Consider the following 14,907-nt stretch of genomic DNA (forward strand, 5'->3'; position numbering starts at 1 on the left):
TGAATGGGCTTTTTTTTTAGATCTTGGAAACTATTTGATAATATTTGACAAATTCCTTTTCAAATGCCATTCATGATTTTAAAACAAAAGTTTAAATCACATCAGAGATGGTCGAGCAGAAGGCCCCTGATGTTTGGAGACGGAAGAACCTACTGTTCTATGATGTAACCAATAAATTAATAAAAAGACTGAACAACATCAAAAATTTCGCTTTATGGCAGAAACATGTTAAAAACCAATCCAGACTCTCTGTACGTTCTCTGGTTGAGACTCTTTTGTAACATATTTTTCAAAATTTGACAGTGTTCAGTAGAAAAACTGTGTTCATTTATATGATTCATTTAAAGAAAAGTCAATAATGAGGAACACTTTAAGTAACAACAAGTGATGATAGCGGTTTCATCTCAATTTACACAAAGATTTAGATAATTTACAGAAAAAAAGAATGTTAAATGTAAAATACTCTCATGTGTAAAAAGAAAAAAAACAAGGTTTATGTAGGAATATGTAGTTCAGGTCTGGTTCTGAGGGAGGAAAAAGGAAGCAACCTCAAGGTACGTGTCCACAAGATCTGTCAGTTTCTCTCATCCCATTCATGGGTCTGACGCATCGCGAAACTTTCATAAAACGTCTAAACCAGCCGTAGTTGAACTAAAACAAGCACAGATTCAGCAGATTGTTTCTCAAATGTAGCATTAGAGGGTAATTGTAGTATTAGAGGGTAGAAATGTATCATCGATCAGCTGTAGTTCCTGGTTGTTCCACCAGGTGGAGCCTCTTCCTGTTTAATCCTGTAGAGACCAGAGGAGGTGTCACTCAGACTACAGTTAAAGCAGAGAGCATTGTGGTAGTTTTGCTAATAAAGGGGCACCAAGACAGAGACTAATGTGACACTTCATGTCCTCCAGCCAGAACTCCTGTGTTTAAAACAAACCACCAGGTGATGATGCCTTGATTTGGATCAGAACATCACTACTGATTCTCCTACAAACTGATTCTGTGGCTTCAGTTTCAAAAAGGTTTGACAGATGTTTGCTGTCACCACAAACAGATGGAACGTTCTGTGAATTTGCACATGATCGCTGTTTGATCCAGATAAAAGCAGCTGATATGCAGAAACTGGGTGGTAATCGGGTTTGGGGGTAATTTCAGAGGCACCCTCAGTCATTTTATTCTGGAACTGGACCTGAGAGAGCTGAGATTGTTCTTGAACAGATGGCAACATATGACATTATACTCTCAAAATGTAAAAAAAAAAAAAAAAAAAAAACGTAAAAATACATTTAACAGAAAGTCAGGTTTCTCAGTGAATTCATCAGACTTTCAGCAGGATTTTTGCCCTCCAGAACACAGCCGAGTTAAATGATCCCCAGGTTTTCATAGATGACGTCTTCAAGAGATTCTTGGCTAGTCTTGGTGGCAGTAGTGGAGGAGGACGGCGTGGAGGTGGCGCCAGTGGGAGATGACGTGGGACTTGATGATGGAGGCGTCTTGCAGACTTTAGCGTAAAGGTGCTCGAATGGGTCGGGTTTGGTCTCGGTTCTTGGAGACACCTTGTCTGTGTTGCTCACGGGCTCGGTGTAAATGGGTTCACTGTTTGTGTTGGCTTTTCTCTGCAGGACGTTCTGTTTGTTATGGTCCGGGCTGATTCTGTCATACACCTCAGAGTAGACCGAGTCCACTGTCCTGGGGCTGGAACGTGGAACAGGAGGATCTCTTGAGCCTGGGGGTTTCAGTGGCAGAACGCTGGCCGGGTCGACGTACAGAGCCGTGGTCGCTTTCGGGACCGGCTGGATGCAGTCAGACGGGTCGGCGTAGATGCCGTCTGATTGGCCACGGTGAGGACCTCCCTCGTGTGTGGGGACCAATGGGAGCGGCATGAGGGTGATGGGAGCCGGCTGTGATGGCTCTGATTTACTGACCAAATCTACCTGAGCAGGTGAACCCTCGTCCAACGCCGGAGACTTCCTCCCCAGAGTCCTCAGCTGGTTCTCCAGGAGAGTGGCCATGCTGGTCACGTCGGGTATTTTGGGGATCGGGGAATGAGCCTGAATGTTGGCCACCACCACCTTCTCTGCCTCCAGGTTGTGGTTTCCTGATGAAGTCTTCTGTTTGATGGTGCTCTGGATCAGGGAGAAGATGTTCTCGGCTTGTTGCGTCTCAAAGGTGAAGGTTCCAGGACCAGAGTCGCAGCGTCGGCCGGCTTCAATGGTTAACGCCGACTGGAAGGGAAACGTAAGAACAAAACACAATCCAAAGAACACAGCATTAAAGTATGACATTTTTTATTTTTTTTTTTAAGTATGAATAATTTTATAACAACCATTACTAAAAACAGGAAATGAGAAAATGCCTCTTGTAAAAAACATTTTCATTTCAAACCAAATAACCATAACCATAACCATAACCAAAAAACTCTTTTTTTTCATTTATTCATCATCCATTAACATTGAAAATGTGTAATAACATCATGCTAACCACTGGTCTTTACCCCAGTAACATTTCTGACTGCAATAACTGAACTGTGGGTTCATTATCCTCCCTGTCATACCTGTATACATGTAAACTCAACATGTCATACGTGTACATATCCACATGTAAACTCATCATATCATAACTGTATTTATCCATATGTAAATTTCACTGTCCTAATATACATATCCATATGTAAGCTTGCCGTAGCATAACGGTATTTATCCATATTTAAATTTCACGGTCCTAATGTACATATCCACATGTAAGCTTGCCGTATCATAACTGTATTTATGCATATGTAAATTTCACCATGTCATAATGTACATATCCATATGTAGATTCATCATGGATGGTGTATCGTCTCTGTGAAATCTTTTTCATAATTATATGTTTATTTTTTTAGTGCTGTTGTACTTTTTGTTATGATCCTGCTCCAGCCCCTGCCCTTCTTTCTCCTTCTCCCTCTTTTCTTCCTTCTCCCTCCTTTTTCCTGTCTGTCATCTATCTCTCCCTATTCTCACTCTCTCTGGTCTCTTTCTCTCATATCTCTCCCTCACTCATCCCATGTCATCTCTCTCCTTATCTTGTACCTCTGGCTCCCTCTGTCTCCCTCTCTCCTGTGTTTCTCTGCTCCCTGAATCTTCCACCTGCCTGCAGTCTGATTGCTGCAATGAGAATCAGCTGTCATAATTAACTCACACCAGTCACCTGTTTGCAATTCCACCTCCCAGTATTTAAGCCAGCTCTGTCATTCACTCCCTGTTGGACCATAGACTCACATCCCCACTGAGATGCTGCTTCCCCACTTTTGGACAAAGTTCAGTTTAGCTTGTTAGTGTATTACATAGTGAGATTATTTTAGCTAAGAGGTATTTATTAATTAATATGTTGGAAACTGAACATCTTCAGTTTCTTTCTTTCAGTCTTGGATTGTTGGGTTTTCTGTCTGTAGTTCATGAGGTCTGCACGTTAACTATGCACAGAGCTTTGAGATGACATAAGTTGTGAATCTGTGCTGTATAAATAAGATTCAGTTGAACTGAAATTGAACATCTCAATCATCTACACGGTTTTTAGTTTTGGCTTTAGTACATATACTACCGTTCAAAAGTTTATGGTCACTTAGAAATGTCCTTGTTTTTGAAAGAAAATCTTTTTTTTTTCAGTGAAGACAGCATTAAATGAATGATAAATCCAGTGTAGACATTGTTAATGTGGTAAATGACTATTCTAGCTGGAAACAGCTGATTTTTAGTGGAATATCTCCATATGAGTACAGAGGAACATTTCCAGCAACCATCACTCCTGTGTTCTAATGCTACATTGTGTTAGCTAATGGTGTTGAAAGGCTTATTGATGGTAAGAAAACCATTGTGCAGTTATGTTAGCACATGAATAAAAGTGGGAGTTTTCATGGAAAAAATAGTGTATTTTTGCTATATTTTTAATGTATTTTTATTTTATTTTTACTGTAGTTTTAATAGATTTTTACTGTAATTTTACTGTATTTTTTCTTTTTACTGTATTCACGAATTTTTTGCTATATTTTTACTGTATTTTTAAAATAATTTTTCTTGTAGTTTTACTATATTTTTACTTTATTTTTAATAGATTTTTACTGTAATTTTACAGTATTTTTTAATGTTTTTCTGTATTTTTACAAAATTTCTGCTTTAATAGATTTTTTTACTGTATTTTTGCTATATTTTTTCTATATTTTTACTGTATTTTATTACACTACCGTTCAAAAGTTTGGAGTCACTTAGAAATGTCCTTATTTTTGAAAGAAAAAGAAATTTCAGTGAAGATGACATTAAATGAATGATAAATCCAGAAAAAGAGTCAGTTGTCTTGACTTTTTTTTTCCATTTTTGTTAATAGTTTGACAAACAAAATATACTTTAATACCTTCCACTGTCACTCAGCACTGTGTAGCCGTTCCTTTATCAATCAGAAACCTGTACCTTATCCTTCCCATATCTCCTCAGCAGTTCATACGGCCACTCGCCAACAATCTTCTTCTCCTTCTGGGTTTCTCTCAGCAGCAGCGCCTCTTGGTCCACCTGCAGCCAGTACGCCCCCTGCAGGTCACAACGAGCCGCTGCATCAGTCCTCTGAACCACCACCCAGAACTGTGGAGCTGCACCAAAATCAAAGAATGTGACGATTATTCACACAGAACAACTCATGTTTGATAAATCAGAGCAGCTTTAAAAGGTTCTACATCTTCATTTTACAAGAAAAGAAACCTAAAAGATTCAGGAATTAACTTGCAGAGTGTAAACGAGGCAGAAAGTTTAGACTGGTGGCTCTCATTTAAAGGTGTTTTTTTTTTAGCTCTAGAAGCTGCATTATTTAAAAAGTGAGTCTGGTTTTGCATGTGGATCACGGTTCAACCTATAAATATGTTTTATTGTTAAGCGACCTCTAGTGGTCACGTTGGTTATTTCAGCGGTGGCCAAAGTAGTTCTGACACAAAGTGATATTTTGACAGAGGGAGGAGGTTGGAGCCAATAGATGAACAACAAAACATTCAAATCCTCTGAATTATAAACGGTTTCTGCTTTTTTAAAACCCTGCTCTCATTTTACCCCCTGTGGCTTACTGTAATATAAAGTCCTGTATCTCTGTGGAAATGGAGCAACAATGTTTTCACTCTTACAGGAATAAAAGAAGGGATATTTTATAACATGATCTTGTGCAAATGGTTTATTTTTGCCCCTTTTTTTCAAAGGACATGAAGAATACAATTACTTTGACCGCTGGAAAATTATATTGCAATTCTTTCTGCACAAAAAAACAGAATGATAGATAAGTGTAGTTTTTTTCCCCTACTGAATCTGGCTGCTGCACAGGGTTGTTTTTTATGGATTTTTATAAACAAGACTAGAAAAGAAAGATTTTGATTAAATAGATCCATCAGGAAAGTGAAAATCTGTTTATATATATTTATTTTTTACAGTTTCTAGCCAATGAATGGTTTGATAACATGCCGTTTATATGTTTTTACAGTGTCTTTATGACTGATGGTGTAATAACTTTGCTACAGTAGAGAAAAGACATGTTTCAGTTCTTCTTCGTGAGTTTCTGCTTCCATAGAGGTTGCGGGACTTCCTAAAACACCCAGAAACTCAGAAACAGAATAAGGAAACTTGGCATGTGAAAATAATGAAACCACCTTCATCTGCTGAGGCATATATCTGGTTCTCCTCCATGTGACGCTGACTGGAGGCCGAGCTACCTCCTGTCTGTGGAGACACGACAGATCACAGGGATTTAGATGATAGCAACAACAACCATCACTCCTCCTGCTGTTTGGTAATAATCATGGAGACTGTGGTGAATCTGGTCCACCTGAAACGTGCTGAGACACAGTTTGTCCACCCAGTCCATGCTCTCGCCTTTGGGTGCAGCAAACACCATGGTCCTGTCCCGGGTCTCCACGCAGAAGGCCGCCATGTTCTCCTGCAAATAGAAGGCAGCTTGTAGCGTTTGTATTGCCGTCACTCGGGGTTACGGATAGGGTTAGGGTTAGGGAAAGGAATAAGATAGAGTTAGATTAGGGATAGGGTTAGGGATAGGGTTATGGATAGAGTAGGTTAGGATTAAGGATAGGAATAGGGAGGCTGACCGTGGGACAGGCCTCGGCATTGGGCGGGAGTCTGAGGACACTGATCAGCTCCAACAGCCGGACCACCTTCCTGTTGCCTCCAGAACCTCCCCCTGGACGAAGGGACAAACAGGCAGACAGAAACGTTCCTAGAAAATTCTACTGATGTTTTAGGCCAGGCGTTTTATTTGAGTTCCCAGAATTTTCTTCTGAAAGAGAAATCTATCTATCTGTCTATTTATCTATCAATCTATCTATCGATAGATAGGGTTGCGTTTTTCTTTCCCCCGAGGTCTTTTGTGCTGAACACTGGTGGAACTTCATTTTTTAATTTCATTAACCTGAAATTGTGTTTATAATTCTGACAAAGTACACGACACAAAAGAAAGACTGGATAGATGGTAACAAAACACCACAAGCTGTGTTTAATGATGTTGACTGGTGCACATTTAGGCAGCTTTGATTTAAAAGAGAAGTCTTGAAAATCTTAGGAGTGAAAAAAAAGATTGAAAATAACAAAAAAAGACAAAAACAAAAATGAAAATGACAAAAAAAATTGACAGAAAACAAATAAGATTTAAAATGGCATAAAATTTGACTTAAAACAACAAAAAATACTGAAAATGACAAAAAAAATGAAAAAAGAACAAAAATATTGAAAATTACAAAAAAATTGACAAAAAACAACAAAAAAGATGAAAATGACAAAAAATGACAAGAAAACAATAAAATGATTGAATAGTACAAAAAATGACAAAAAAATACCAAAAAGTTTGAAAATGATCAAAAATTAGACAAAAAACAACAAAAATGACTGAAAATGACCACAAATTAGATTAAAAAAAAGATTGAAAATTACAAAAAGATTTGACAAAAAAACCCCAAAAAGATTCAAAATAACAAAACATCTGACAACAAACAACAAAAAAGATTGAAAATGACCAAAAATCTGACCAAAAAGCAACAAAAAGAGATGACCAAATGTAAACAGCATGAAAGTTTTTGCCCTTTAATATCTTATTTTCTAAGTCTTTATTTAATGTATACTGTTGCACGAAGAGAGAGTAATGAAATTTCAATCCTTGGTATGTCATGTACATATTGAAGAATTGACAATAAAGCTGACTTTGACTTTGACTGTGGATCCATCCTGCCTTGTATCAACATTAGTTTCTCATACAAATGATGATTTTGAAGTGTGGGCTCCTTCTCTACTGACACTTCAATGAAAAATGTCCAAACTCGTTTCTGATTTGTTCTAGATGTTCTAGAGGTCTTAATATTTTAGTATTTTATATTTATTTCATTGTAGAACTTTATTTACAAGTTATTATCATGTTCTGTTAAGCTTTTGGAAATATTTTAGAATTACTTTCCTGTTTTCTGTTTTACTTTCTTGCACATTTTTGTTGTTGTCGTCTCATAAGACTTGCTGTGAAATTAATCTTGCTTTGATTTGGTTCTGAACTTCATCTCTGGTCTGCTTCCTGTCAGATCTGGAGGACAAACAACTGTCAAAACACTGCTGTTTCTGATCGACTGCTTCTTCTAGACACATTGAAGCCAGAAAAAAAAATTTTAAGATGCGACAAACTCAGACTGACACCAAGACGATGACACTGAAAAGGAAAAGAGCATGTAAGTACAGAAAGCAACACTAGAGGGCGATATTTTCATATTTATATCTGCAGGTGAAGCAATTATGTCTCCGGACGTTTGGTGTTTGAGTGGTGAAGGTTTACTCTCTGGACTTTCTTCTGTCATTTCTTAAATATTATATTTACTGCAGATGATTTGGAGCAGAACTACTGCATTATCAGTCGTCTCTTACTGACATTAAAGAACCTCTCTGGCTTCACCACAGTGACAGTTTCAAGTCATTTTGGACAAGTCTGAGGTCATTTTGGACATGTTTCAAGTCATTTTGGACAAGTATGAGGTCATTTTGGACATGTTTCAAATCATTTTGGACAAATTCTAAGTCATTTTGGACAAGTTTGAGGTCATTTTGGACAAGTTTAAGGTCATTTTGAGTAAGTTTAAGGTCGTTTTGGACAGGTTTAAGGTCATTTTGGACTAATTTTGAGTACTTCTGGACAAGTTTCAAGTATTTTTAGACTAAATTTGAGTCATTCTGGACAAATTTCAGGCCAACCAAAGGTTCCTGATCCAACCACCACAACAAGGCTGGTCCATAGCTGGACTCCTCTCCTTCGTGGTTCCCCGGTGGTGGAACCAGTTACCAAACACTGTTCAGTCTTTAAGAATAGACTAAAAAACAGCTCTTCAATGAACACCTTTACACCTGACAGACTTCCTGTAGACACCACGGTCCTATTATCACAATAGAACCTGTTTTATCTTATCCAGCTTGTTTTCTGCTGACTAGATCCTTGCTGGTGTTGGATCAACGCCCAGATGTAAAAGCTAAATGAAACTAGAATTGTAAAAGTTTCACATCAACATTGGGAAGTTCTGACTTCTCGAGATATCCTTCCAGGCCAACATCGGTCTCTGGAGGATCTCCAACTGCCTTCAGGCTCATTAGATCACAAATGCAAGTCCGTGCCTCGTCTTGTAATGCTTAAAATAAAATCTGTGTTGCTGCTCCGGTTAAAGCTAACTGAAGCTGATGAGGAGTAAAAGTCATTCCAGCAAACACCTGCAGTGTCCTAAACTAATGGCTGATCCATGTGTTCTCCTCCTCTACGTCTTGTTGCTCCCATCATCGGTCTGAATCTCCACTTCGTGTTAGTTTTGTCCCTTGGATTATTCATCATGTGCGATACGTGGAAACAGTGCAGAAGTAATTCCTGCACGTGAGTTCAGACGGAGCTTACGTAACATAATTTCCATTATCCTCCTCCAGCTCCTCCAGCTTCCTTCTGATTCTCCACCATGGACACCATTCCTCCCTGCTCAGGACCTCAGTGATGTAAAGCAACTAAGTACACTTACTCGAGTGCTGCACTTCCTAAATGCTCCGTCCACTCTCTTACAGTTCAGAGGAAAATATTCTTCCTTCTGCTTCACTACAGTTTCAGATTTGACACAATGGAAAAATACAATGAGCTGCTAAAACACACAGTTAGCTTCTTCCGTTTGCATTCAGCTAACACTGCAGATGTCTAACAGCTGCTCCACCCGACTCTCTACACTTATATCACATATTTTAACAAACGTTCCAATCATCTGACAGCTCAGCAAGAATCTAAGATTAGAGAAAGAGACCCAAACCATCTCCTGTCTCTGAATATAACACTCATATATACGTGTTGTCTTATAGTTTATCCCTTTATTAAACATCCACGCTGCTGAAACTACTTCATTTCCCTCCAGGGATTAATAAAGTCATAGAAGTCTAAAGGATTAAAGTCATTGACAGTGTAGATTAATACTGAAGATTAACACTTTTTTGCTTTCAACATAATTCCATATGAGTTCTTCTATAGTTTTGATGTCTTCAGTGTTAATCTACAATCTATAAAATATTTAAATAAAAAGCATTGAATGAGAAGCTGTGTCCAAACCTTTGACTGACTTTGAGGAATGGGTAGAGCAAAGCTATGTCCACTCTTCTAGTTTTAATCTTTTCATCACATTTTGTCAGCCTTGATTGAATGTCTCTCTCTGCCTCATATTATCAGGATCAGACTCATTCTTCTGACTGTTTTCCATCAGTCAGTTTGTCCTCTTGGTCAGCAGTAACAGCTAGCAAAATATCTAGCTTCTACTGCTGAGAAAAAGATCACATTAGCATGGATTAGAGTAGGCAAACAACACAGAAAACACAGAATAAAAATGCTACCATTGATGTGGAAGCTGAGCCAATCATTAACTATTATTGATCAATATGGAGCAGAAATCTGGGAAAAAGAAGGTTGATTTTTCAAATATTTTGAAGCCCAGATGTCCTCCAGTTCTGGAATGATTCTTGTAACTGATGTGAAATTTTAGATCAAAGTGAACAAGGAACAAACTGAACAAAGTCACCATAACCAGTAGGAATTATGAACCAACAGAAGGTTGAGTACCTCCCATATCCTGGATCTCCAGTCGACCGACTCCACTGCTGCTGGGGGGAAACAGAGACAACCAGACTGGCTTCCATTTCTGAGGAGAAACAAGGAGTGACTTGAATCAAAGAGAGACAATAAGAAGGCATTAAAACTCTGGACAAGTCTGCTACCGACAGATCAGACAATGAAGGTACAAGTCAAACAGTAGAGGAACTAAAGTGAGTCCATGTTTCCAGAGGTTTTTTGGTTCCTCCAGTCCTTCATATGCCCTCCTTTATTTCTGTTGACTCAGTCCTTCTCAGCATGGAGGAAACCAGAGTCCACTCATTTCTGCTCACATCTTCTCACATTCTTCTCTGTTTTAGTCAGATGCTCTTTGCTGAAGGGGTTGTGTTGCTCTACTTTTTACCAGTCATTCTGGACACATTTGAGCTCATCTTGGACAAATCCTCGGTAATTATGGACATACTTTAACTCATTTTGATAAATTTATTGACAGATTTCGGGACAACTTAACACATTTTCAGTGATTTGTGACAGTTGTTGCCTCATTGTCGACATACTTCGTATAACTTCAAACAGTTTGGTGTAAGTTTGGACTATTTCTGCCTTGCATTGGGCAGATTTTGAGTACTTTAAAAAAAAAAGTCATTTTAGACAGTTGCGAGTAATTTTGGACAAACTTCCAATCACTAAGGAGATATTTTTAGTCTCTTTCTGTTTTATACTTTGTCCTCAGTTCTCCAACTGGAATATTCCTCTTCTTCATCTGGTCAGCCAGTATTCTGGTTCATCTTCAGACCTTCATGCTGCTTCTAGAAATGTCTTCAACACCTTCTGACCTCATGCAGCCCCAGATCATCACACTCCCATCTCCGTGCTTCACTGTCAGGACTATGCATCCACTGTGGTAGTCCTGGTCAGGTTCTCACCAAATATCTGGACTCCATCTGAGCCCAACTCATTGATCTTCATCTAACCAAAGAATGTTCTCCAACATCCATCAGGCTTCTTCTCATGTTCTTCAGCAAACTTTCATCAGGAAGTTTAGTTCTGAACAGCAACCAGGTTTAGTTCTTGTCCTCCGTCCATAGAGGTTGATGTTCTAAAGGTTCCTTCACACTGTCTGAGCTTCACACTAACTCTGGTTTCCATTGAGAACCCCTGAGCCAAGTCTGAAGCAGCTGCCGTCTGTTTTTACAGCTGGATGGAGAAAATAGTTCACTGTCTGTGGAGTCATTTTAGGAGCTCTGATTAGTGGTACTATGACTCCTGTACTTCCTGATTAGTGGTACTATGACTTCCTCTATACCTCCTGATTAGTGGTACTATGACTCCTTCTAGACCTCCTGATTAGTGGTACTATGACTCCTTCTATACCTCCTGATTAGTGGTACTATGACTCCTTCTATACCTCCTGATTAGTGGTACTATGACTCCTTCTAGACCTCCTGATTAGTGGTACTATGACTCCTTCTAGACCTCCTGATTAGTGGTACTATGACTCCTTCTATACCTCCTGATTACTACTGACTCTGTGCTTCATTGGTTTTTAGTTGCTCACTGATCTTCCTGGATCCTTTTCCATCTTTGTCAAGTTTCACAGTCAGATTTTTCACTTCTTCTGTTCAATTCTTTTCTATGTTCTGTCATCTTGGGTAAATTTTGACTCACTCTGGGCAGCAATTTTTATGTGTTTTGGATGAAGTTTTAGTGGCTTTTGATAAGTTTCGAGTCATTTTGGAGTCATCTTGAAACTTTCAGCATCATTTTGGACCAGATTTGAGCCTTTTTGGACATATCTAACATCATTTTGGACTAATTTCGAGCATTTTTTTCACATCCTCTGTTCAGTTCTTTTCCATGTGGAGCCATGATGTAGACATAGATAGACCCTGTCCACAGACCCAGAACTGAGGAAGCTTTAGAACCATGTCCATGCAGTTAGACTGATAAGAAACCACAGCTGGACTAGAATTTTCAACACAGTCTTTATCAGTATTTGTCTGTGATTTTTCAGAAGTGATGCAGTTTTGAATCATTTGACATTTTAAGTGGTATTGTGTAGTTGTGTACTCCCCTACGTCATGCAGTAGTTTCAGCTCTTCCTTCACTGGGATCGTCAGTTTCAACCCTCTCACGTGTGACACGAGGAGGTAAACATTAGTCACAGATTCTGTTTGTCTTTCATGTGAACGATACAGACTGATGGGAAAAACCTCTGATCCTTTCAAAGTAAAAGCGGGAATGCACACGCATCTGTGAAGATTTAAAGGGCTGCAGTTCCAAAACAAACATTGGGATGTGATGCGTTTACTGTCCTGTGGTTTCATGCAGGTTTGTAGTGAATCTGCTGCTTTCTGCAGGTTGTTGTGGTATCGGTGGGAGTCTGTCTGTACAGGAATGTGAAGTGTGGCAACTGTGCCGTGTTTCAACTTGTTCTTTTGGATTCCTGCTCCAGAAGTTCATTTGAGCAACACACAAAAACCCCTTTCTACCAGATCATGCAGCACAGTGAGCCAGCATGATTTCTTATGTGTTTTATGTTTCCTAGCATCAGTTTTCAGGTAAAATAGTGATTTTTATGACTAAAATCATAACACAAAACAATTTATCACCACCTAGAAGTAAACACGGCTGCAACTCAAACTCAGAAATGATCAGGAAACACCAAAGTAAACAGTAATAAACTTACTTTTCCAGCTTTGTGTGGTCGGAGGTAAACCTTCCCTGATTTGCCGTGAGAGTCCATGAAGGAAGGAGAAGCTCTTCAGACAAACCTTTGGACAGGGAAAGATGTTTGAGAGCTTCTTGCTTTGCTGAGCAGCAGAGGGGGGCGTGTCTGAAATACGATCCTCACCTGGAACAGACTCAGGTAGAGCTTTAGTCATAGGTGAGCAGGACAAAGTTCACAAGGACTGATTCTGTTCACACTTAAAACTCACAGCTGACTGCTGAGTCTGGACTTGGACTCAACCAGGGACTTGTTAAACTGAACCGGGTAGTTATTGGTCCTAACTTGGGACTTGATTTTGAACTTTAAGACTCAATCTGAGACTTGTTGGACTCAGGACTTCATTTAGGACTTGTGGTTCAACTTGGGACTTGTTGGACTTAATTTGGTCCATGACTTGGAATGTGTTAGTCTTAACTTAGGACTTGTTGGACTTGGTTTGGGACTTGGGATGTGCTGGTCTTGGCTAGGGACTTGTTTGACTTGACTTGGGACTAGACTTGCAACTTGACAAATTTGACTTGGGACTTGCTAGTCTTAACTTGGGACTATCATTTGCAACTTGTTGTGCTTGACTTGGGACTTGACTTTGAACCTGTATTTTAACATATTTAAATCATAAAAACCCACATTAATTTACAGCTATTTGTTGTAAAGTGAAAGAAAAAACATCATCACACTGATTTTTGCAGACCGTCTCATTAAGACTTGAATCTGAGCTCTGGGCGACTCTAACGGGGCATCATGTGACCTGGAGCTCCTCGTTAGCACTGGATCCTGATCACGTGATCCCACCGACAGATTGACTTTTTCTGTGCCACAGAATCTGAACGTTTAGACAAATAAAAATGTCTCAATTAAAAATAATTAGCGTCTGAACTTACATCCTGCTGACCTCCTTCTAGCACCCGGCACAACTATACCAGTACACTGTAAAAAATAAATAACAATCACCTTATTAACCTCATCTAACTGTAACTTTACTGTTACAGAACATAAAACTTTAAAGTACAGTAAAACAACAAAGTAAAACTGAATCACATTCATACAAACATCCACATATTAACAGATATTATGAATATTTTTACACTTCCTGACAACAAAATGACATAATTTATTAGAATTAAATCACTCAAAATACTTCCTGTTTCACAGATATTTACTGTTATTTTAAAGTCCTATGTCGAGACTAGGAAGTCCCAAGTCATGTCCAATAAGACTAACATGTCCCAAGTCAAATTCATCAAGTCCTAAGTCAAGCTCCAAGTCAAGCCCTCAACAAGTCCCAAATCGAGTTCAACAAGTTCCAAGTCAAGACTAGTAAGTCCCAAGTGGAGTCTAACAAGTCCCAAATCGAGTTCAACAAGTTCCAAGTCAAGACTAGTAAGTCCCAAGTGGAGTCTAACAAGTCCCAAATCAAGTTCATCAAGTCCTAAGTCAAGCCCCCAACAAGTCCCAAATCAAGTCCAACAAGTCCGAAGTCAAGACTAACAAGTCCCAAGTCAAGACAAACAAGTCCCAAGTGGAGTCTAACAAGTCCCAAATCAAGTTCATCAAGTCCTAAGTCAAGCTCCAAATCAAGCCCCCAACAACTCCCAAATCGAGTCCAACAGATCCCAAGTCAAGACTGACAAGTCCGAAGTCAAGACTAACAAGTCCCAAATCAAGTTCAACAACTCCCAACTCAAGTTCAACAAGTCCCAAGACAAGCAAGTCCCAAGTTGAGTCCAACAAGTCCCAAGTCAAGTCCCAAGTTGAGTCCAACAAGTCCCAAGTCAAGTCCCAAGTCAAGCCCAATAAGTCCCAAATCAAGTCTGAAGCCAAGCCCAACAAGTCCAATTTAGTCAAGTACCAAGTCCGGGCTAATCAGTTCTGCTTCAAATCCCAAGACCATCAAGTCCCAATTCAAGACCAAAGTGTCCCAAGTAATGTTCAGTAATTCCCAAATTAAGTCACAGGCTAAGATTAACAAGTCCCAAGTCAAGTCCAACAAGTTTCACATCAAGTTCAACAAGTCCCACATCAAGTCCCAAGTCAAATTCCAAATCAAGTCCCAAGTTAAGACTAAG

The 14,907-nt window shown here is 39.2% G+C and overlaps 1 protein-coding gene across 1 annotated transcript; it reads right to left on the reverse strand.

Annotated features, from left to right (window-relative positions):
• Positions 1–193: 193 nt before the first annotated feature.
• Positions 194–12,957, reverse strand: dok1a (docking protein 1a). Its single transcript, XM_023296254.3, has 7 exons — positions 12,800–12,957; positions 10,120–10,198; positions 6,107–6,198; positions 5,830–5,940; positions 5,654–5,723; positions 4,440–4,615; positions 194–2,222 (listed from the first exon to the last, which is right to left on the reverse strand). Exons 1-7 carry the CDS (start codon positions 12,854–12,856, stop codon positions 1,359–1,361), a joined length of 1,449 nt encoding a protein of 482 aa, XP_023152022.2. The 5' UTR covers positions 12,857–12,957; the 3' UTR covers positions 194–1,358.
• Positions 12,958–14,907: the final 1,950 nt, after the last annotated feature.

The sequence above is a fragment of the Amphiprion ocellaris genome, chromosome 4 (assembly GCF_022539595.1).
Source record: "Amphiprion ocellaris isolate individual 3 ecotype Okinawa chromosome 4, ASM2253959v1, whole genome shotgun sequence".
Taxonomy (NCBI): domain Eukaryota; kingdom Metazoa; phylum Chordata; class Actinopteri; family Pomacentridae; genus Amphiprion; species Amphiprion ocellaris.